This window comes from Leptosomus discolor, chromosome 12, assembly GCF_034619465.1.
Source record: "Leptosomus discolor isolate bLepDis1 chromosome 12, bLepDis1.hap2, whole genome shotgun sequence".
Lineage (NCBI taxonomy): Eukaryota > Metazoa > Chordata > Aves > Leptosomiformes > Leptosomidae > Leptosomus > Leptosomus discolor.
The window spans coordinates 12,745,410-12,769,803 of NC_141402.1; the positions used below are offsets into that span (position 1 = coordinate 12,745,410).

General features: G+C 45.0%; 1 protein-coding gene across 2 annotated transcripts in view; it reads right to left on the reverse strand.

The window, feature by feature from the left end:
• Nucleotides 1-24,394, reverse strand: part of MOB2 (MOB kinase activator 2) — a 115,454-nt gene that overhangs the window by 7,870 nt on the left and 83,190 nt on the right. The window contains exons 1-3 of one of the 2 annotated variants that reach the window (XM_009952533.2): nucleotides 23,793-23,902; nucleotides 2,844-3,004; nucleotides 1,557-1,650 (exon numbers count right to left, since the gene is read on the reverse strand). In XM_009952533.2, the coding sequence (XP_009950835.1) occupies nucleotides 1,557-1,650; nucleotides 2,844-3,004; nucleotides 23,793-23,902 (365 nt within the window). Of the gene's footprint in view, nucleotides 1-1,556; nucleotides 1,651-2,843; nucleotides 3,005-23,792; nucleotides 23,903-24,394 lie in introns of those variants that run through there. The other variant, XM_086472185.1, reaches the window with a different exon arrangement.

The window sequence follows — 24,394 nt, forward strand, 5'->3', positions numbered from 1 at the left end:
CGTTTCAGTGCTTCATCCAAGTGCAGGCATGCTTCCTGTTATTCCCAACTACTGCAATATTTCAGTTTTCCAAAACAAAGGACAGGAACATTCTGCTATTGGTCCTCACCACTAAAAATACAGACTACAGCTGGAGCCGCCTACAGGCACTTCCGTTCTTTCTTCTGCAGCATGAACTGCTTACAGAGAACTCTTGTTTAACACTCACTAGAGCAGAATGGAGTGACACTGACGTAAGTTCCCTACCACCACCACCTCCTTTTAGCCACTATTTCCCATCAGCCAAGTGGATGAACAGTTAAACTGTCCTTTGGATAGCCAGTGCTACATCAGGAGTTAAAACACGAGAAAGCTTGGGACCAAGAGTCAACAGAATACTCATCTTGCTGATCACCGTTTCTCATTTACAGACATGCTGTCTCCTCTTGATAAAATCTGGGTCCAGCAGAGATTTATTACTTTCTGTTCCAGCCTGCTTTCAAAGTCCCTGGCATGGCCTTTAATTCTCTACTGACAGTTATCCTTCCAACTTTTAAATGCAAAAATATCCCCCGTACGCTTTGCATTCTTCAGAGTGCTCCCAAGGAAAGCCCCCCATATTCATTTCAAGTGTGCAAGACAGCCCAGTACATTAAGCGAGGATTCCTTTCTAAGCACTACATAATTACTGTTAGAGATACAATACAGAGCTCTGGTTCTGTTGGATACATTCCCCGGCATGTTTGTTTGATGTACTATAACATTAACTGCTCAGTCTTCTGAGCAGTTTTAGAATCCATCTCAACTAAATTAATCCCAGGAAATGCAAGAGGAGGGAAGAAAAGGACTATCAACACATGTGCTGGAGAAAAAAACCCACAACACAACAGGCTTATTCATACTCGACTGGATCTCATATTCCATCATGTTGGACTGTGCTAATCAAGAGCAGGAGTTTATGGTAACTTTTTCTTATATTCACCATGTACAGTAAAACTACAAAGCTTTCTTTCACAAGTGACAGCTACTCAATGTTAAAAAAGTCTGCTAAGTCCTACGGGGAAAAGTGCCAAACCAAAACGTTTTCCTTATTCTCTGCAAAGCTGCCACTTGTGTCCTCTGTGCCCAAGGGCTCGGGCAGAAAGCCAGTGGCTCACGTCAGGCTAGAGGTTATCCGTCAGCAGCCTGGTGCTCTGTCAGCATTCCAGCTATCAAAAGCACCCTCTGAGGCTTTCGCAATGCATTCATCCTCCCCGGCCTTCTAAGGGATCCCAGCACTACCACCAGTAAGGGCAGTTCTGCCTTGCTCTCCTTTCCCTCTCCCCCCGAGCTGCACACACGGTAATTTGTCTCTCTGATCTGACCTTATAAAACCAGCTCAGAACAGTCAGAGATTCTGATCCTTCTTTCCACCACCCTTCCCTGCTGAGGGGAGAGAAGAGGACGTACAGCTGCCACGTTCTCACTCAGTAGAGATCTGCGGTGAAACACCTGCCCCATGCCATCCAGTACTAACATCCTCCCCCAAGCACCTCTGAAGAACTGAAGGAAACGTGTAATCGTAAACACTGACTTACGTATTGCACACTGCCATGGTCTGACAGGACTCTCCCGTACAGAATTCTGAGATTGTACTATACTGTAAGTTGATGTGATGAAAGAAAGTTGTTGCTGAAAAATAAACACAAAGGAAAGAAATTCAGAAGTAAAATACTTTCCAACACTGGTTATCCTCCAGACAATTATTTAAATGGAGCAAGTGAAGTGACCTCAGAGTCTTGAGCTTGCATACAAATTTAAACATGATTTAGCTCAATGAGTCTAATGATGAACCGCAAAACAAAGAGGTACATAGAATGAAAGCTCTTGTTTTGGTTTAAGATGAAAGCACCATGATGCATCAGCCTTATTACTCACTAAGCAGCAAGACTGGAAAGTGTTCCCGTCATCAGCCTCACCTTTACAGCAGACTACTCTACTACAAGCTGAAGGCAAACAATTTGCTACGTTCTTTTGAAGTCAGACTTAAAACACACAGTGGCTAGAAAACAGTACTAATAGTTCTCATGACACACCTCCTTTTAAAACCAGCAGCATGAAAATGAGTATACTGCTACTTTTAAAAAAACTCCTGAAATGATTTAACATCTTAATACTCCTCAGTAGGGGCACCTCACTTTTTCTTAATGAGTCTCTATAAACTCTCCTAGTGCACAGTTTAAAGTAGCTTCATTGCTATACCACGTACTGTTGACAGACTGGGTTGTAGCTGCAGGTTCGGACTGGCAGGTGAAGCAGCAGCACAGGGGAGTACTGTGAATCAGGACTGAGACGCACCGACACAGCATTCAGCCACGGCAGTCAGCACATGTCCCAGTTCTGGCTTCGCTACAGCTTAAATTCACAGTAATTCCACCACAGCTTGGAGGGAGTGGGGAGAAGAAATCCAACCAAAAGACTCCGCAAGTTCTGGCTTTAGGCATAACTTGCTTTACGTTAACGACCATTTTTACAACACTTCTGGAAGACCCATAGCTTGAGTCAGCAACATGCTGAACCAGCCAGTGTAGCAGTCACATCTGAGGGTCCTCCAAAAAGCATCAAAACCTTTAATGCCCTCAGTGCCACAGCGAGGGAGCTGGAGGGAGAAAACGCACCAAGGCTTCCCTGCTGCTGAGCCCAGTTGGTTTGCACGTCAGACAGCTTAATTGCTATTCAAGGTGTAATGACATGCATTATGCAGCAAGCATAAATAGGCACTGAGTGTTTTTCTAAGCACTGAAAACAGTAAAAAGAAACCGAGGGAACGAATGCCTCCTTGGGTGTGGGCGGCAAGCTCAGAGCTGTACGATCACCATACTCACTGTTGCTGGCTAGCCACTCGTTGAGGTCTATTTCTCGTGGTAACATCACTAGCTCCTTAAATTCGAAGTCAGTAATTCTGGATTTTGTGTATTCTGGCTCTAGGTAAAGTTTCTTCTCCTCTGGTGCTGGCTTTTTACCATTTGGCTTTCCCTTGGACTTCCTGCAAGAGATTAAAAAGAGACAAGACAGGTTACCTTTACTGTTGATGAACAGCTACAGAAACCTGGAAGAAGCTGGTTTATCCGAACTCCACTGCTCCTGCTGCCTTCCCTCCCCTTAGCTTGATTTTTTTTTTTAATTAAAGCAAAAGATAGTTTCTTAAAAAGCGTATTTGAACTCAGTCACTTTTTTCAAGTAACACTGGAAGTTTTGAATGGCGTTAAGGAACTTGAGACTGAGCTGCTGCCTCTGCCCTCATTTAGGCTGCAAACTATGGGGACAGTCTCTCCTGATGCCAGTGAACAGTCGTGACAGCAGAACAGCAGAGTGCCCGAAGGAGCCGCTCTAGTGCGAGTACACCAGCGACCTGCTGCATCCTGCAGTTAACTGTCGCCCGCAAAGTGGGAGTCTGAGGACAGTAAAAGCGGACTGCTGCAAGGAGACAGATAGCTCTTGGTTGGGAAATGCTCTTTCCACACAATGTGCTGGCACTGCTCATTCACAGCTACAGCACTCCTCGCTACTCCAACTCTGCGTTCTCCAAGATAGCAGAAGCCCTCTGGAAGTGAGCACCTGTGACTCCGGTAGGAGCACTGACGACTACAAACACACCGCCTTCCTCAGCTCCCAGGATACCTGAGACGGAAAGGTCTGAGTTCATTTTTTTCTGAAAGTGCTTCAAAATCCAATGCGTTATGAAATTACCTTCCATTTGGAATTATAAAAGCAGACAAGTCACGTTCCCTAAAACACATTTATCTCCATGGCATATTGTGACTTTTCATCTCCCATTTCCAGTGTTTGCTGTGAGCACCAGAGCTTTCCTCTCACCCTGTTTTTAACATCCTCAGCCCAGACTCTCAACCCAGCCCATATTCCTGGGCCGGGGGTTCAGTAAGGACCGAGGAAGGACGCGGGTCAGCGCTTTGGTCTTTTAGACTAGGTGGTCAAACAGCTCTATATCCGCGTGCTTCTACGGGTAAAAACCCACCTAACAACCAGAGACAGGATCTAGTCAATGGTGAGGGACAAGTGCAGTAAGGCAACGCCTGCTGTGCACTATCACATGAATACAAGGAGGAGATGCCAGGATTTTTTAATGTCGGGTTTTCTTGGTTAAAGAGGTTCTTAAGAATCCGTAAACCCAAGACAAGCCCACCTTTGCAGATGACTGCATTAAGTTTGCTGTTGAAACTCATCTAGATCCCATCCAAAAGAAACTGACCTTGCGTTCTGCCTCTTAACACACTTTAAACAATCTTCCAGCTGTGCCTCTGTCTGAGATACATGCAGGCTTAGTTTTTGCTGTGAGGATGGGGTACACAGCTTTCCTGGAATGGTGTTTGAAGGGTCACTGCTTTCCCCAAAGTATGATTATTCAGATTTCTCTCTTTATGAGCTTCTTACTGCTCTGTTCACTAAACCCATCTTCAGAATGACTCATCATCCACATCGTCAGCACGGCAGTAGGGAGAGACTGAGGTTCACCTCCCACAAGAAAGGAGCGCCGTAACTTACTACAGCTCGCTCACCAGCACTGCCGCCGTTTACTGTCTGGAACTTGCATTGAGTCTCGTCATACTTCCCTCTAACCAGTTAAGACCAGAGGGACTTTAAGACTTCAGGAAGGCCGTCATCAAGGAGAAATCAAGGAAAACTTAGTGACAGCAGCACAACAGACACTTACACCCTCACGATATATTTACAAAGCACAGACGTGCAGAAAGCACTGTAGGAAGCCTCTGGTTGGGAAAAGCTGGTCACACTTTGTTTCCATATCCTAATGAGAAAGGTGGATTTCATGGCTGGAGAGAGGATGCCTGTGACACAGAACATCTTTTTAAAGAATACAGTATGAGAATAAACTAAAACCAGTATACGTGCAGATGAACTCAGCCCACAGCTACTCTTGCACTCTTCCTGCCATCTCCTTTTTCCACAGCAGTGCACTCCAATTCAAATGAAGCCTGCAAGATTTCTCTTACATTTAATGAAGTAACCTGGGCTCATTCTCCTAGCTGCAAAGGGGTGTTTTAGGAAACGTGAAGCCAGATGTTCCGCAGCACCAGGCTCTTAATAGAGGGGGGTGGCTCAGTTAGACCAGCAGCTCCAGGTTGTGAGTTGTCTTCAAACCCTGACATTTGCTAGATCTTGTTTGAACCGCACCATGTAAAAGTAAGCTACAGGTAGGAAAGAAAAGTCCATGAAAGCAAGAACTGCGGGAGGACCTTCAAGGTATTTAAAGAAGCTAGGAAAGGTATACTTAATTTATTCTTGGGCCTGAGACTTCAGATTTTCACAAAATTTGAGATGATAGTCAAGGGAAGTGTAATAGCCTAAAACAACAGTCTTGTTCCATAGTCTGTCACTTGACTTCATAGCAGGATGAAGCAACATGTTTGACCTCTTCCTTTTGTGGGAATACCATGTTAAGGCTTGAAACCACCTTACCCTGACATTCATTCAACAGCATAAATCCAGTTGAAACTATGCACTTGGCCCTGAGCTAGTAAAAAATACTCCAGGCTACTGATTTGCTTAATTCCCAGCACAGGCTGCCTTACTCCTACGCTGCTGAAACCAAGCCTGGCACGCTCCACACAGCACCTTCATACCTGCTGGGCCTCTGACAACATTAAGGTCTGCTCAGAATATACTCTTTAGGGTTTTTCTCAGCTGGTTGGGTTTAGTGGGTTTGGTTGGGGGGATTCACACATTCAAGGATAAGTTGATTTTTAAAGAAAATTACAGTTCCAGCAACAATCACGTGGAAAATACCTTCAAATTCAGAGACTGGTTCGAGAAACCGCATTAACCACATTTGGGGAGAAAAGTTATCAGCAAGAAGTAGTTTGGATGGAACCGAGTTTGTGTCTGCTTTACTTCAGGATACTTAAACCAAGGGCCCGAGGTCAGGGCTGTGCCACGTCAGCTAAGAGCAGTCTTCTGAGAGGAGGAGGGGAGAGAGAGCGCGACGAAGAGGTCAGAGACAGTCTGTCATAGAGCCAGGCTGTGCAGGGAAACCACAGAAGGCAGCCAGACACACGAGACCGAGGCAAGCCTTCCACTGAATAGAAATGGGTAGTGTGTACCTCGTTCTCACTTCAGCATCTTCTCCCCATTTCAAGAAAAGAAACAAAAATTCATCACTAAATATATTTCACAATTTTGCTAATGCAAACAACTACACATGTCCTCTTACAAAAACAAACCCCTCATTTCCACATCAGCGTCAGTTCTCTGCTAGATTAGTACAGGCAGCCACTTTGCGTCTTCTCAATAGATTGTGTAAGTCTTTCCACAACTGCCTTGTGCTGGAACTGGAGCACGTCAGACAGAAGCTTCCTGAAGAATCCCATGCTCTGCCCCTTTCCAAAGCTTTGGCTCAGTTTACAAAAGAACCTTTCCCATGGGTATCACCACTGAACCTGCAAAATGCCCATCGGCACTGATATCAAAGGGTTTATTCACACCGCTGAAGCCTGAATGTCAAATCACCATGTGCAGCACAAGCTTCTTTTTCACCTTTTGTAGCTGCTGAGAGCTAAAGCAAGACCACAGAAATTGTTTCTACTAGCAGATTTTCATGACCTGCACGACACGGCCCAAATATTCCAAGTACAAACTAAAAAAAAAAAAAATTCCAGTCTAAAAAACGTTATTTTGAACCGGACCACACATTTTGCCTCAACTCGGCAGAACTTAGGTTACAAAGTCAGGCTTACTCACATTAATTGGGTCATGCTCAGTCTAGGCTGTAAAACTGTGGGTTTAGTTTGGAAACTATCAATACTAGTCAACTCCAAAGCATTTTCTTTACAGACTGTGGAAGCTGGAGCATACAGCAGTACTCAGAAAAGAGTTTTAGAAACTTGATTACATGTGATGAAGAATCCATATATAATAGCTCCATAGTCTAGATAAACCAAAGCTCATACATTCACAATGACCAGACTTACCAAATAGTTCAGAAGTTCACTTCCTTCCTTCTGCTCTCCCTTACCTCCAAGCTCACTGTTGTCTCAAACCCTTGTAAGAAACCACTGTCTACCTGGAACCAACTCCAAACGTGCAAAACGAAGCATCCGTTACTTCCTTTGTGGTGAGCTGTTCCCATTCAAGACGCCTTCCTTAATTGTTCATTTTATGTTTAAAGTACACAAATACGAAAAACTCCGTGTACCCATTTCTGAGATGTCCCACAACACCCTTACGAGTCAGCAACAGCTCATTCAGCCTGCTTTCAGTGAAAGGAAAAGAACAGTAGAGTTTTACCGTTTTATTCAGAAAACACCAAAATCCATCATCACCTGTAGATGATTATTTACTGGAGAACATAACTAAATGTCATACAAGACCACAAAAAGGGCAGTACCTTTCAAAACAAAGATACAGGCACTCTAAAGCAAACCAAAGTCCTGATCCATGTTTACCCATGTCTTTCTTAAAAAATAAAAGAAAATTCTGCTAAATATGTCTTAACATGTCCATGTCAGATCAAGTGCATCTCCAAAGCAGCTGTTACACGGCAGTTTGGTGAAGGTCTGTGAAGAGGTTAGACCACACCTGTCTGTCAATGCTTAACCACCAATTAAGGAAAGAAACATCTCTAGGGAATCCAGGGAGACGGCACTGAGCAGTCTTTATTGACAGGCAAACCAGAGTACAAACTAATTCTTCAGATAACTCCCAGGATAGGTTTGTGTTTGTTTGGTTTTAGGCACTTAATTGAATATGATGCCACAAGCCAAGTCACACCCACGAGTAACTTTCAGAGAGAGAAAAGCGATGGGAGATGGCAGAAGGGAGGTCACTCGTGTGTAGTCTGAGAGGAAGGTTCAGCAAACTGGCTCCAGCCAAAGACAGTACATCCACTAATGCTTCTAGCAGGGCTTCCACCCGCAGCCTTCTTTTCAGCTGAGTAAACTCCTCAGCTGGAAGTCTGCCTGGATTTCACTGGAGAAGGAGATGTGTAAGAGACTCCACCAAGTGACAGGCCCACTGGGCCGTGATGATTTTTTTCCCTGGTCTAACAGCTTTGTTAAGATTGAGTAAAACTGCCAATTTCCCAGCTTGTTTTCTTATTCGGTCTCAGTTAATAAAGATCCTCCTCTAATCTCTCTCTCTCTCTCTCATTTCCTTCTTGATCAGATGCCCAGTAGTTTTTTGGTTTAAAAAAACCCGCACTTTGGAGCATCTTCAAAGCACCATCCAGGTATTAATTAAGTTTTAAAACTATATGAGGAAAGTATTATTCCCATTTCATAGCAGAAACTGGCTGTAAGGTCCAAAGTGTTTTCATGGCACAAATACTAAAAATGTGCTTCAGTTCACACGGACATCCACTACATGGACATGCTTCATAACCTGACATAGGTCGCATCACTCCGGAATTGTACAAGGCATCCATGGTGCTGGTCATGAGAATCTGATTTATTACAAGGTTGATCACACAGAGGGAATACTAGTGATTTATTGAATCCCAAACTTCCCTAAAACTGATGGTGCAATTTAATTGTCTCTACCAACTCAAGATTCCTTTTTTCCCCAAGGGAACCAGCACTGCTATAATAATTCCTTGCTGTGTCCAGCAAGCTGTGCACTTTCTTACACTGAAATCTCTCCGAGGACAAACGATGATGCTTCAGTCACCATCTCCTACCCTTCATACCCAACTAACTGCCCTTGGGGAGAGTGGCTGTTTATTTTTTCTTTTTTAAATGTAAGTCATCACTGGCTTTTCTCTTTTTATTGTGGCATATTAAAGTCGTTTTAGTACCAGATGTGAGAGTAACTTTAGAAAGATAAAAAGTTTATTAAAAAAACCTATAGCGTTGAGGAGCAGAGCTGTAGGCAAAACTCCAATCTCTGTGCCCTCTGGATAATGCTCCAGTTTCAGGTTCCAGCCAAGTCCCAAACACGCTGATTTCCATTTGAAAATTGACAATACAGGTCCAACAGGCCTTACATGGCAAATCTGACTCCCTGCTTGCAAACCTCAGAACTCACAAGCCATCTCAAGTTGGTGGGGATGAAAATCACCACGGATTATGAAACTTACAGGACAAAGGTGCTTGTTTTGTGATTAAAAATATTTATTTTTTGTAGTAGCTGACCCTTTTTCCTTACCCAAGATTGGGTATAATCCTAGCAATCCCCAGCAAGTTTAGAAGAGAGCACATCTCGACTGTTGACAATCCAGCTGTGAGGCGTTCAGTCAGTGCTGGTTACAGGGGAGTGAGAGCCCCACGGTTCATAGCAACGCATGCAGGAGCAGCACAAAGAGAAATCTATTTTAAGGAAGACCAAAAAGTAAGATGCCCACAGAAATGTTACCAAATGAAGTCACTTGAGGTTTTGGGGGCTATTTTCAAGTAACCCAGCTTGTGCATTATAATTTGTATAGTTCACAATCTGGAAAATTTTGGGGGTTGATATGGTATATTCCCAACTAAAACATTTATGTGGAAAAATTACAGTCTCCAACAGCAACACCATATTCCACCTCACCCAGGTGTACCTCTACACTACCAAACTACTGGATATATCAAACTGTCTTGGCCTTTGACTTCATCCTGAAATTTTTCCCTTTCTTTTTGAAGTGTCATGTTTAAAAATATCCTCCACTGATGAAGTATTATAGAGTGAAGTACTCCTGCCAAAACCTACTTTCTTGGTAATCTGAGGATGGGGGTTAGCTTCTTAAAACGCAGAATTAGAGAGGCAGTAAGCCAACGGTTTAACTGTCTTTCAGGCCAATCTTTGTGAACACTTTCATGGTTTTATATTTTCCAGTGAATAAGGGTTTATAAATTCAAAATTAAAGGGGTGTATATATACTGGGATTTTTGTTGTAGCTTCTCTCCCCTTCCTTGGGTAAGGAGTCAAATGGGATGTGAGTGGAACAGAAGAGGGAATAAAACACATTAAGGTAAAAAATGCTAACAGGCAAGCTACTCTCTAACCTACTCCCTCTGCAGATGGGAAAACCCCAAAGATTTCAGCCATCCACAGAAGGCTACAGCTTTGTAAGGAAAACCAGGTTAGCTGCTCACCGAGTTACTTGGTACCTTTCCGGTTTTTCTGTGGCACTTCACTGGAAAGAAGCTATCAGCTCATTTCTGCTGAAGTACGGGAGTCCTGAACCCATTCATAGCAGGAAGGAAACAGTTTTATGAGCTAAAACTTGAGTCCTAGTGACAAACTCCCACCAAGAACAATGAAGCAGCAGGTCACACCAGTTTTTACAGGACAGGCACAAACTTGAAGGCTGTCCGGTTTCCCACCCCAGCAGCCCACAGTCTTTCCTCCTCAGTTAAGTACCCAGACTGGAAGCTTAGAGGTGCTAGGCAGCTCAAAACCCACTTCTTGGCAATTCAACATCTTTATTTATTTGTATAGCATGCAAGAAAAGGGGAATAACAAGCTTCACTTGAACATCAGTAGAGTTGCCCTTCCTTTGAGAAAAAGCAAGAGACAATATTTGTTTTTCCCCCTCTAAAACCGTACAAGACTAGTATCTCTGAGGAGATTCTTCTGCAATCCCATGTCCTGCTTTAACCCAGGTCACTGCTAAGTCTTCAGCTGAAAATGCCGCATGACAGCACACCCAGAACACAAATCCTGGATGAACACATACGTTTCAGGATTGGGAAAGAAGAGAAAAAGAACATCAGCAGGGGAAGGGAAACCGAGTAAGGTATTGGAAAGCAAGCCAGTGCAGCATACAGCATAGCTGTTCACGGATTGCTGTGGTCAGACAGTTTCTCCAGGGCCTGGGGAAGGGAAGGAGACTAAGCTTTTTAAGACAGTCCCCTCTGACCTCAGTTTCATTCTTCCCCTCTCCTGCCCTGGGTCAGTCAGCTCCAGGGCTCAGTTGCTGCACAGGTCTAAGGGGGCTGCGCAGCATAAAATGTTTTTGGCAGCATTTCTGGCCCTGTTTCTTCATTTTTGTTCTGTTTTTAAAAGTTACTAATAGTTTATTTAGGAGGAGGAGGAAAGAAGAATGTACCCTACATGCCAGGGAAACTTTTTCTTCTGGATTCTCATAGTGGCTCTTTGCCTTAAAAGGGAATCTGTGCTTGGCCTCCGGATGCTCTGCTGTAAACAGTCGGTGCCAAGGCATGGCAGGCATGCTAAGGATGACAAGTGCCATAACACTATTTCATAATGCCGCTGCTCAACAGAAAGCCCAAAACATTCTGTAAAGCCAAACTGAGTTCCAGCTGGTGCTGCTGGCACAGCAAGGAGAACACGGGGCACCTGTGCACGCTGTGTCTCTGGTACATCGGGCCTTTCCGTTCCTTGCGTAGGACCTACCACCCACCTACTGGTGAAGGGTCCGGAGCACAGTTCTTACGGCTGAGGGAACTGGGGGGGGTTCAGCCTGGAGAAGAGGAGGCCGAGGGGAGACCTTGTCACTCTCTACAGCTACCTGAAAGGAGGTTGTAGTGAGGTGGAGGTCGATCTCTTCTCCCAAGAATCAAGTGGTAGGACAAGAGGAAACGGCCTCAAGTTGCACCAAGGGAGGTTTAGATGGGACATTAAGAAAAACTTCTTCACCGAAAGGGCTGTCAAGCCCTGGAACAGGCTGCCCAGGGGAGTGGTGGAGTCACCATCCCTGGAGGTATTTAAAAGACGTGTAGATGAAGTGTTTAGTGACCTGGTTTAGTGGTGGGCTTGGCAGTGCTGGGTTAACGGTTGGACTCGATGACCTTAAGGGTCTTTTCCAACCTAAATGATTCTATGATTCTGCTTCTCTCCCTCCTTCTCTCATCCCTCACATGCCACCTCCCAGCATGTTGCCATACTGCTTGCCCACAGGGGCACTGTCAGCTGGACAGTAACTGCCTTTCAAAGTACAGTACTGAAACCCCAAGTATTTGCTGATGGCCAGGTACCCCTGCTGCTTCTTCCCTTCTGCTCAGGATCCCCCATCTCCTCTTCGCAGCAGCTCTTGGAAGCACGGCTGCAGAGGCAAGGCCAGGCGTGCGAGCAGCTCGGTTAACGCTACAGAAATGCGCAGAGTGCATTCTTGTGGTAAAACGCACTGGACTAGAGTTCCCTTTCTTCTCTGGGCATACCTGCCAGAACTCCTCCCCCAGGCTGAGAAGAGGTATCCAGTTGCCTTTGGGGAGGGTCTTCTGACCATATAATCCTTGCACTGGTCCAGGTTCTCCTCCAGAAAACATGCTTGGGAGGGGCTGAGTGGGACAGAGCCCCAGGAACACCACAGAAGTGATGTCAGATAGGAGACAAATAGATTATTTATTTCTAGGAGCCAGTGATACAATTTAAAAGGAACCATTCACTAGTAGAAACAGAAAATTACTTTACCCAAGAAAATACCCTGTTGTTCTTCATTTTCAAATCTTCTCTTTTACCTTCATGCCAAAAAAGCCCTCACATATCCAAACCAGGACGTGCCAACATGAAGCCTCAGCAAGATTCTTTTCCTGAGCAATTTACTACAGTCCAGATTTTGGGTAATTTGGGGATTAGGAAGGGAAAAGGACACAAATCTTTCCTAATGTTTACTTTCAAGAGCTCTACGTGGAGCCACATTAGGTCTGTGGTAAGAGAGATTCAGTAGGTCATAGATTAACAGTGTTGCAACAACTAATTCATCCAGTGCTTAGAACAAACCATCCAGCAGAACAATGCGTCATAGGTGCCCAAGCCCTGAGACTGTGACAGACGCGGGGTGGTGGTTCTTGGGTTTGTTTTTGTTGTTTTTAAGTCTCCAGCTGCAGGTGAACTCTGGCCTCCTGACAAAGGAAGCCAAAAACTGAGCAGAAAAAGGGCAAATCCCCCTTGAGAAGGTGTCACACAGTATATTCTGCCCTGCCTGCAAGCCCTCCTCCCCCAGAATGGCAGTCTCAGAGCAGACCCTGCAGGGCACCAAGGGACAGGAGAGGCCATGCCATGCCTTGCCACCTCTCCAGGGCATCTCTGCCCAGCCATTCATCAGCTCCTCTGCCAAAAACGCAGGCTGGAGTTCTGTGTTCTGGGGCTTGTCTTGTTATCATGCAGCTCATTTTAGTCCCCAGGCACGCACTCCAAACCCATCAGGCCCATACACAATCCCAAGTTAAGGATGCTCCTGCATCCTCGCCTCCCTTAGAGGAAATACGTCATTTCCATTCTAGCAACACAAATGCTCCCTCACCACCTTCCACTGCTACATACGCTCCCATCCTGCGGCGAGACAGTAGGAACAGGATTCAATTTACCTAGCCATGGCTAACTGCAGATGTAAATGTTTATATCTGAACTGGTTCTCCAAGGACCTTTTAAAGTCAGCAGAGATATCTATACTGGAAGACATTTCAGTCCAAGGCAGAGATCTATAGTATACCTTAAATTTCTTTAATTAAAACACACAGGCAAAGGAGAAAAGGGGCTCTCAACAGAGAGCAGACAAGGGCAGAGATACCGAGCCTGGTTGTTACAGATGCTGCATGCTGCAGTGGCGAGGTCTCCCACAGTACAGAGCCATGAGAACAAGTGATCTGCACCACAATTTGAAAGCAAGTAAGTTTTGGGGTGGGTCTTAACACCTTTTACACTTTGGGGAAGGCAAATACAGGCCCATCAGGTTTATTATTATAATACCCAGAGCAGTGTTTTTTGAACATGTCACTTGACATTCTGGAGGCCGAAAAAAGTGCTTGCAAAGAACAAAGAAAAACTAAAAAGAACCACATTGTCAAAAAAAGTCCGTATCTCTCTTTTAAGGTTTTTAGACTCTGCAAATTGAAAGAAAATGTAAATGTACTGTAGTAAAAAACACAGAAACTTCTTCATGAACATATCTATTCCCTGTGTGTTTTCAGACATGTCTGTTAACTTCAGCAGTGATTTATTTATTTATTCTCCTGTAATCTTCTATTGGAACGCACTTAAATAGGAGTTATTTTGACTTCTGCGTCATGATTAAATTCGAGTCCTGGCAGCAACTGCTCCTCCTGGTTATTCTGATGCAGCCCTGTCATCTTTCTAGAAGAGCACAGGCAGTACCCTGTGGTCCACCTTTGCGGGGAGGGAGTTCACCACCAGAGCACATAAACCACTGAAGACCCTGTTATCTTCCAATCCATACGAAGCCTGTAGAGCTGGCAGATTGCAAAGCTATCTTTTTATTCCTAAACCAAGTAAATTTGATTTGGAAACCTCCTGGCCTCATAAACGTGGGATTTCACAACATAGCTTGCACAGAGTTGCTTTTCAGGACAGAACTGTGCTTTAATTGCTGGGAATTATTTCACCATGGCAACCTGGCTTCAGCAGTCAGACTTCTTGCTATATAGCCCAAGATACACAAACGCAGACAGTCTACTCTGCTCAGGGAGTACCAGGGTGCAGTCAGGTTTGTCTTTATAAGAAGTGGTTTTGTTTCCTCACTGCCTTTTTGCCTTGCAAGCTCTCTTTGTACAATGAAAAACATTTATCTAAACGCTAACTGGTTTTAAGTACTATTGTAGCCTAAAGAAAACCTGCAACAAAGGAAATATGTTAGATATGCAGGCCAAGCTCACCACCTTACCTGCACATTTGGAAGACAGGTATATATAATGTCTAATGTCATGTGAATTTCACAATTCTCAATTTCTTAAAAGCCTACAAAAATGTTTAAAAATGTATTTTGTAATTACACTGTGCAGTCTGAAAGAAGGCAACATGGACTGCATGACATTCCCCAAACAGTTAATGAGAATACTCACTCCGACAGTCTGTGCTCTCAATAGATAAATATTTTTCAACATGGTGCAACATGTCAGCTTGGAGCTGAGCTCAGTCAGAGTTGCTGTCTCTCTCCTCCGCTCCCCAGAGGCAAGGAACAGTAAAGGACTGTCTCTTTTACTTCCGGCAGGACTGGGCAGATTACAACTATTTAGGCACAAGAAGTGTCTTACATTGGAAGGAAAAGTTAGTCATTTTTGTTGGGAAGAGTGTGACAACAAATTCATCACCTGCCTTGCTACTACAGTTCCACCTCTGAAAACATCATCTACATGCAATCACACAGCAGGCAGGACTTCAGCAGCTGAATCCTTCACATAAACAGGGGCTGGTTTACAGCTAAAAAAAATGTGGTTTAATAGGACAGAAAAGTGCCAGGGCACACCACAACTCAGAGTGTTCACAGAAACACAGGTTACAACATAGCTACTTCAAATGTCTTCGCTTTTTTGTAGGAGCTTCAGTAAACAATATAAACGCAATTAGTCATATAGCATGGGAAAAAACTCAGTTGTTTTCACTATTCATAAGCAATTTCACACACCTGCACCTGTAAACTCACTTTTAAAGCACTTGTACCGGGACACACATGTGCCCCTTGTTGCACAGACACGCCGCTGTGAGGAGCTCAATTGCCTACCCAGCTATTCGTTACTGAACGGGCTGGGCAAAGAAATACCCATGCGAAGCAGCAGCCCCACCCGAAATTTTCATCCACTGTAACAAGCTCCAAAACTCATCCCTTACAGTTTAAATTAACTACAGCATTCTAATTAGGAAGGATATTTATTTACTGGAAATGACCATGGGTCAAGGTCAGTTCTCTCTCAATACCAGCTTTGAAGATCAAAAAAGGATTTTTTTTTCTTTTGTTAATATTTGGCTTTAATTTAAACCAAAGTTAGTTCACAGAAGTCCCACCTCTGGAAGGAAGAGTTGAAGGTAAAAGGAATCAAAGCATTATCTTAATTATTAGGTAACTTTCATTAACAAATGATATGTACAAAATGTCCACTAATCTAACCGTGTAGTTAATTTTTAAACTTTGCGACAGACCGATGCAATGCTGTCTGTTCAGTGTTGTCATCGATAGAACACAGCTGTTTCAGTATTTCCTAGGAAACAGCACATTAAAATTTTGCTTTCTGTAAAACAGAGGAAGAAAAACCTATTTAAAAATACAAACTCTATGGAAACATGGGCCAAAGTAAAGAATATTTGAATGACTGGTTGAAAAAAATCGTACGGTGGATAATAGTTTAATTATTGGCACAGTTAGATCAGCCACTGTTAATTAGCTCAGGAGACAGCAGTGACTCCCAACACTAATTTATTACTTTTCAGGATACTCCAGGGGAGACTGAAAAGCTTAAGTAGAAGCGCCTTTACAGACACATACTGATCCACTGGTGATCAGAAAAACCCCAACACATAGACATTCAAACTTGCAGAGTTACCTCCAAGAGCTTGCTGAACTACAAATTCGTTGTTTTAATCAAATGCTGAAAGCACAGCCAAGAAATTGGTTCAGGAAAATAGTAATTTTCAAAAATAAACATTAAAATTAGATGCACAGCTGCTGAATTTGTTTCATTCCCTTGGCTGCACATGCAAACGACAAGCAATATCTTTAACTGTTCGTGTGGATTTGCGATCAATCAGTTCACACGGAGACCAACATCTAAGATTCCTCCTCAGAACACAATATGAAGTCATGCTTTTGCACTAGCTGTTGCAAGCCAACATCACACCTCAAAACAAGGGATGGTTGCGACCAGCTGACTCTCTTCAAACAACGCCTGCATCGCTCGCCTGAGAAGCCCCGTTTCAATTCCTGGCAGCAACCGACGGCTCCTGCTGGTTTTGCAGAGAAGCAGCCGTACACTCGGGCGTAGCTGCACTAGTTGTGTCACTGTGAAGAACTGAAAGTGGTCCCTAACCAGTGACAAAGTCCCTCTCAAGACAACAGTTTGCTCTCCTTGTTGGGTGATCCAGTTACTTCTCAATATCTAAGTCTCTACTTCAAAAGTCAATAGCAATCCTTCTCAAAAAGCATGTAACTGAAATCACTCACAGATTAGTTAGTTCAACTACTAAACAAGATGTGTGGATTTAAAAAATGATGTATTTGAATGAGGAACCTGTGTATGCTCCAAAATGACAGAAAAATAAGTATTTTGGTCGAGACAGAATAGTTTCCCCTCTGTCCCACACAGATGGTGGTCTCAAGACGGCAGCTTTATCTTTTCCCTGCACAGGTTTGTTCTGAAGAAATAAGGCAGTCACATCAAAACTGAGGACTTTGTATAATGAAGAATCAGCAAAACCTTGTTTATCACCATTTCCTTTCTCCTCTCTTGCCAAATGCATCCTGCTGATTGTCAGCACTTATCCCTGTAAGGCTTTCGTGTTCTGAATCTGGGATTTGTGGTCACATTGGACTGAAAAGCAGATCTGGATGCGAGGGGAGCTACCAAGGTGCACTTAATGTCATCTCTCCCGTGTGTGAATTTTTATATATCACCATGAAGAAGCCCCAACTGCCTTTCTTCGTTAACTCCATGTACTTTGTATGGTGTGCCAGGATTACTTTTTATCAGATATTAAGCTGTCCAGATATTAATATCCTGCTACTACCTGCCTTTCTGAGGACAGCTGCACTCACTGCTGATTCTTCCTTTTTTAAAAATAAAAGGAATTACACAGACATCCACAATGTTCCTTTCACCTGGGGAGCATCTGCTACCACCAGTGCCTGCTGAGCAAAAGCACTTCCAAACTTGAGACCACACAGAAATGAACTTGGAAAATTAACAGAGCAGCATTTTCTGACAAACAACCTAGCTCCAATGTTAATGGACTCCATTAACTCCAAGGAGTGTTGTTTTTTTCCTTCAGAAAGCTGGAAGAAAGGGTTAATCCATACATCCTATACCCTTCTCTTTCCAGAGACTAGGTGCTGGCAGCTCTTAAAGGAAAAGCAACTTCGCATCTTCTCTAACAGCAATTTGCTGAAGTCTTAGTTAAGATTCTGTGGAGCCCTACAGCACCAGGGATTAAGAAAAGGGATTAGAAAATCCCCCTCAACAAAAGAACACTTTATCAAACTCGGTTTTGGTGCAGTCACAGAGGAAGATGTACGATAGGGGAACAGATAAATTGTCTTGGCCATCTCAGAGACAGAGCAACCACTGGGAGACCGCATTCCTAACACCACACCACTTCAGCAAAGATCATCAACAACGGAAAGAGAAAAGCTCTTCTACAGAGGATTTCTTCTTCTCTTACAGACTTACTTGGTAAAGACCTTGGGGTGCACATAGGGTTTGAGATACCAGAGGACAGCAGATAGAAATTAAGTGTGAAACAGATGCTTTCTCTGTAAAGAGCAGCATCAAAAACACAGGCTATTACAGCACAGGAACCAAAGAGACAAACCAGGAATTGTAGTCAGCTCCCAGAAGGATGAATGTTGCATGCTCATACTTTGCGCGTATATAAACTGAAATCATCTTCCAGGCAGAAACAAGCAGCTAAAATCTGGAGCAAATCCTATAATGAAACAGACGCATACCAAGGAAACAAGGTAAACGACAGGTTAATAATTTCAGAAGTTTGAGACTACAATCCAATCTATTCTTCTTAAAGCATCCAGGAGGGGCCTTCAGAAAAAAAGTAGCATACTTTTGCCCCTAAAACAGAGGAAAATGCTGTTAAACCTTGGGCAGGTGCCATTCCTATACCAGCTCTGGAGACACCTTACAGAGTTATTGCCTCACACAGAAGAATTTTACCAGGCCCCTCCCTCTGGCTGTCACCTCACAGAACGCAGAGCACATAACCAAGACACAGTTCCATGTTCTATCTGAAGAAAGACACCAACTTCTTCATTAAGCTAATATATTGTACATGGTTCACCAACTGTCACAAACGCACCAGGGCCATGACACTCCTGCAGCGAATACAAGCGAACAGACAGATAACTCTCACCGAAACGGAGGAGCGCAGGGCTCGCTGGACCGCTAGCAAGACTCAGCACCTTTCCAGAGCACAGCTTCAAGTCTTGAGCTCCAGAAGGAGATCAGGTTGTTACACGGCCATGGCTCTGTCAGAAGTATCCGACAGCTCGCAGTGGGGCTGAACGTCAAGCAGAGCACTAAGAGTTTTGCAGCCACGACCAGAAGGGGCTTTGCTACTTGCACACACTGGGGGGCACCCGCCTACAGAAGCGGGGAGAGGCGCCCCTCGGGAGGGCACATCAACCAGAGGAGTCCACCAACGTCCCTCGGGCCTACCTCCACTGCAAGCTGCTCTGCCCCCAGGACAGGGCACGTCTCAAAGAACAAGCTCCACAAGCACGGTTGTGCTTTCGCACGCGCAGAAGAGTCACCGCAAAGCCCCTCCTGCCTGGTCACACGTTGGCAAAGCACAAGATGTTACTGCCCCGTGGTGTCACTGGTCCTTTCCGAGTAGCGGGGCGAGAGTCCCGAAAGGCCGTCATGGAACAAGGAATTGGCTCCTGTCACAGAAATACTCAGCAAGGCACAGCACGACAATTAGTGATGTCACTTGCCCTCAACCATAAAGATTTTGAACTATTTTGGTACAATGGAAAGTTGTGGGAGGGAGAAAGAACAAGAACAGGACAAAAATAGCTGACATGGTTCTGAAGAGCATTTTGCCTATAAGCCCCCTCCCTGCACGCTGCCCTCCCTCCCTTCTCTTCTTTCTCAGACTTCTGCATGATCGCTTAAGAAACAGAATCCAATGTCAAAATTAACCTAGTTTCTTTCTGATCTTGCTATGAATTATTTGAGGAATAGATAAGGAATTTAATTTTTAAAAAAAATTTCTAAGTGCTGGATGTAAAAATACATAGCACCATCCAGGATGCCAACACAAACTTGCTAGTTTATCCGACTGAAGCAATCATTATCACACTATCACTGAAGACAAATTACTACACTCCTGAAAAGCACTTGTAAAAATTCCACTTTGTTAGTAATGCCAGTGGCACACCTACCCAAAAAGAGTGGGGTTGGTTGTTTAATTTTTTTGGGCGATATCCAATTCAACCCCTGCACATTGCTGTGAGAAGGGAGGCTCCTCTCAGAAACAAAAAGTTTAAGTTATCTGTTCCCACACTCATCCTGGACTATGTGTGCAGATAAATCATACTGTACTTTATCAGGAGTCATTACACAATGACATCACAACTCTGTAGCCCGCATCATTCCTCTTTCCTGACACCGTATCACCGATTATTAGTCAACTATCCCAGAGGGACTCTGTTTCACTGGGGACTGAACAGGAAACACACCGATGATGAAGCTGCACGAGGCGGCGTCTCTGAAAACCGCCTGCACAGGACCCGAAGTGCCATGGCCCAGCAAACCCACTGCAGTTTTGAGCCACACTCGAGCGTCTGAATCGGGATGCAAGCGCTGGCACCGGCAGTGGACACCGTGTCCTGAAGCCACTGGCACCAAGGAACACGTACGGCCAGCTCGGTTATCTGCTGGGACCAAAGAGGGAGATGTCTCAGGTACCCGAGTCTTTCTGCCACTTGCGCTGCTTGAGGCCACTAAAAAGTACACCTCTGCGAGGAAGCAGCAATCAGCTCCCTCCAAAAAAAACTTTAACAATTAATTAATGTTAAAAAATAGAATAATATTCCAAGTTTTTACATTGTACATTTTTCCCTTTCCCCTTCTACCTCTCTCCAGAAATACCAACTTGTGGAAAACAAAACAAAAACAAACAGAAAAACTTCATCCACTTTGGTTTTTTCCCTCCCTAACCATGGGCTAAATAATTACACAATTCATTACAGCAGAGGGGAAAAATAAGATTAACATATTTCAAAAACATCTGAAGTGAAACGAAAGCCCTAATTAAACGCTGTGCTAAGGAATACATATAACTTCATCTCAGCTATGCTGTGATTAATTATGATTAATTTAAAGGGGAGATGACACTTTTCTAATGGCATTTTAATTTTTTTTAATCATCACAAGTGTGCAGCCTTGGTCCCATCCCTCAAGTGTTAAACACAGTTTACTAACCCATATGATGAAAGATACAAGCATCTCCAGAGTTCTTCATAGCTGAATCACTAATAATTTAAAAGAGTAATAAACCTAACAGTAGCTTTCATAAAAAATTAATTAGAAAGGCTGCGAGCACATCTGTTGCTTTTGTTACATTTTTCCCTCTTTCTGGTTCATCTGTCTTTCTTCACGCTCTTTTAAACTCTTCTCAGGTTCTCAGAGCTGCTGCTTCTTCTGGTGAAGCCTTTTTGCTTCCTCCCACTTCCCTCCATGTTTCCTCCCCATACTGATTTTTCCTTCAGCAGCTGTTATCACTAGTGTGGGACACAGACACTACTTGGCACGTAGCAGCTAAGAGGACTTGGACCTACTAACTAATGAAAACAACTTGCACATGAAGAGCTTCAAGAGAGTGAGTTAGTTATGAGTACATAGAACTCATGTAAATAATGTACAACAAATCTGCTATAGAGGAAAATCATACTGATTTAAGTATCATACTGGAACAACTAAGCTCTGTAATTCACAACCAGAAGGAAGACAGAAACGGAGGGCAATTTAGAGAGAAGATGAGCACTCTGTCCCTTGTCCACCGTGAATTTCTCCAAGTCCTTGGCAGCCTGTGGAGGGAACGGTGATGATGATGGCTCCCAGTTACGCCTGAGAAAAAAGCCTAAAAAGCAGTAGGCCGTTGGTAATGCCAGGCTACACACAAGATATCCTCTGACCTCATGACCAAGCCGTTTGCAGGCCTGATCAACAAAAGAAAAATTACTTCATCCAAAGTTTGGTATTGATTCATCTTCTGTAGAGATGACAGAGAACTCAATCAGCAGCGTTCAGGTGGTCAGGCTTAAAAGTGGTATTTGATACCCTTTGTCCTGTACTTACTCCGGACTAGAGGGTAAAACATTACAGTAACGAGGGATTCATCTCATTTAACTTCACCTGACTACAACCTAAGTGCTGACGAGTGAGCTGGTCACTCTGCATCGGGCTGGCGTTGCACCTCTGCATTCAATCACATCTTGAAGCTCCCTGTTCTTCTCTACCAACAGCAAAGCAGACAAAGCTCAGCTGCGGCTGCCTGTGTTCAGAGAAATCCCACCACAGCTGTCACCAACAAGCCACCACTGGCCTAAACGAGGTCCCAAATGGTTCCTTCTTTCACCATCACCAGTCTCACACTTTCTTAAGCACCAATACCCAATTTCTGCAATACAGAAACTTCAACTGGTCTTAGTATTTCCCTAGGCTCCGAGCTAGTGCCTGTGCTCTGACGCTGTCTGAGCTTTTGCAGAATACGTGGAGTTGATGTTTTACACAACAAAAACTGAAGGAAAGCAAGATGAAGCAATGCACATAAGGTCAGATAAGGCATCTGAAGTATATTCGAGAAAGAAGAGAACCAGTCTGGCATCTAAGGAAAATTTTTGTGACTTCGCATTTCTAACAGGGTGCAAAAGGAGATAACCCAGAGAAGTTGAAGAGACACGTTAAAAAAACCCCTCTACTACAAAACAGTAATCACTCCCATCTCGTAACAGCTTACCAAGGTAAAGTTATGCTATTAATTCCCAAGCCCAAAGTATTTCATGTATCACCAACAACTTTTTCCTGCTTTCATAACAGCTTTATAGTATATGTAGAAAATAAACCTCAGCGGAACAAAAGGCAAATAAAATTATGCACAATTTCTGCACGTACTGCAGTTGGAGAAGAAAGGACAAGGTTACGTTACACTTTCACAAAAGTGTGCACTGAACAAATCAGACAAATACATGTTTTACGGCTAGTCACAGGAAGTTACCTATACTTTAAAATAAACTGCCATAGATGCTGAACAAAAGGTTTGGCAATTCTTTCCTACAAAGGCACCCATCTATTTGCATCTGGGAGTGCTGCCAACAGAACAGCTACCAAAAACTTCAAAAGGTTCACAGCATGAATAGCAAGCCGCTGGCCAAAGGATTTTATGATATGACCAGCTGTGTAACACCATATTGAATTATAGACACACCACCCCCCAAAAGTGCAAAAAAGGGACATTAACTTGCTCAAAAGCTGAAAAAGAAACCTGAATTCCTTAAGTCGCAGCCAAAGCTCAGCCACTTTGTGATCAGAACGTTCTGCTTTAATAAACGTCTCCCCTAAAAACTCGCTTGGGGAGAGAAGAGACATGAGTCAACAGAGGAAGAGAGGGATAATGTTTCTGTTGACAAACACTTAACAATTGGCAACAGATAGTAGGAAACAGGGACAAACGAAAGCTTGCCAAATCAAGTTACGCTGGCGGAACAAGGCTCCTTTTTGGAGCAGCGCTGCCATTCTTCATAGATCCCAGAAAAATATCTGAACACACTTAACCAAAATAAAAAGCCACAGTTGTTGAAGAGCAAGGCTGCTCATCCTAATGTTTGTGGTGACGTTTTTCCCCTGCAAACCAGAACGGGTCCGAACTCCTCTGAATCAAATTACCGCACGTCCTTTGCCAAAGAGTCTGGTTTTAGTCGCAGCAGTCATACACGTCTCAGCGTTCACACAAGTCCTCCTGAGCTCCATGAGCAATTTTTTCCCCTCATCTTACAACATTTCTGTAGAAAACATGCCAAAGCACATGTAGTGCCTTGGTCGGACTCCTTATTCAGGAAAGCCAGGACCTTCACTGGCTGCCTTCGTCCTGGAAATGTAGGTCTCGGGGAGCACAAACAAAGCTTGACTACAGCGTACGGGTGGACGAATGTTTCCCTCCGAGCAGCTATTGCTGCTCCAACTTCCACCCTCCCACACCGCCACACCAGCCCCAGCGGGAGCCAGGAGCAGCCTCCCCACTCCAGGCGCGGCGGGGCTGAGCAGAACCAGGACCTGGGCCAGACTTTCACCTCCCGCTCCCGCCTCTGGGGCCGCCGGACGCTCGGGGAAAGCCCCCGCTCCCGAACTCACCCCGGAGCCCCGCGGGCGGCCGCCCTGCCCTGCCCGCCGCCGGACCCTCCTTACCGCAGCACTTTGCCCACCGCCTGCAGGACCATTTTGCAGCTTAATCCGGGTTTGGGACTCTGGGCGAGGACGGGCCGTTCACCGGGGAGGCTGCAGTGATCCCCAACCATGGTACGGCGGGAGCAGCGCGGCGCAGCCGAGCCGAGCCGAGCGGGGCAAACGCCGGCGGGCACGGCAGGGCCCGGGCTCTCCGCCGTTCTCCCCGGCCAGCACCGCCCGCCCCGCCGAGCGCCCCGGCCTGGCCCGGCCCCCGCCCGGCGCCGCCAATGGGCCGCGGCGCTGGGGGCGGGCGGCGGCCGCGGCTCCTCCGCCCGCCCCACCCGGTGCTGCCCCCGCTCCGGACGGGGAAGGCCGCGGCGCCGGGCCAGGCCGCCGGCCTCGGGCTCCGGCCTGGCAGCGGGGCCGGGTCACACAACGCCCGCGTCCCGGGCTCCACGACACACTTCAGCGAAGCGCTGCGAGGAGCTGGGGGCTGAGGAGCTCTGCCAGCGGCAGGGGGGGCTGCGCCCCGGTCCCGGCCCGTCCGCCAAAACAGCGCTGCCCTACGCAGGCACCACCACCAATAATAAAATCCTCTGCCCCTTCTTTCAGCAGCCAAAAAG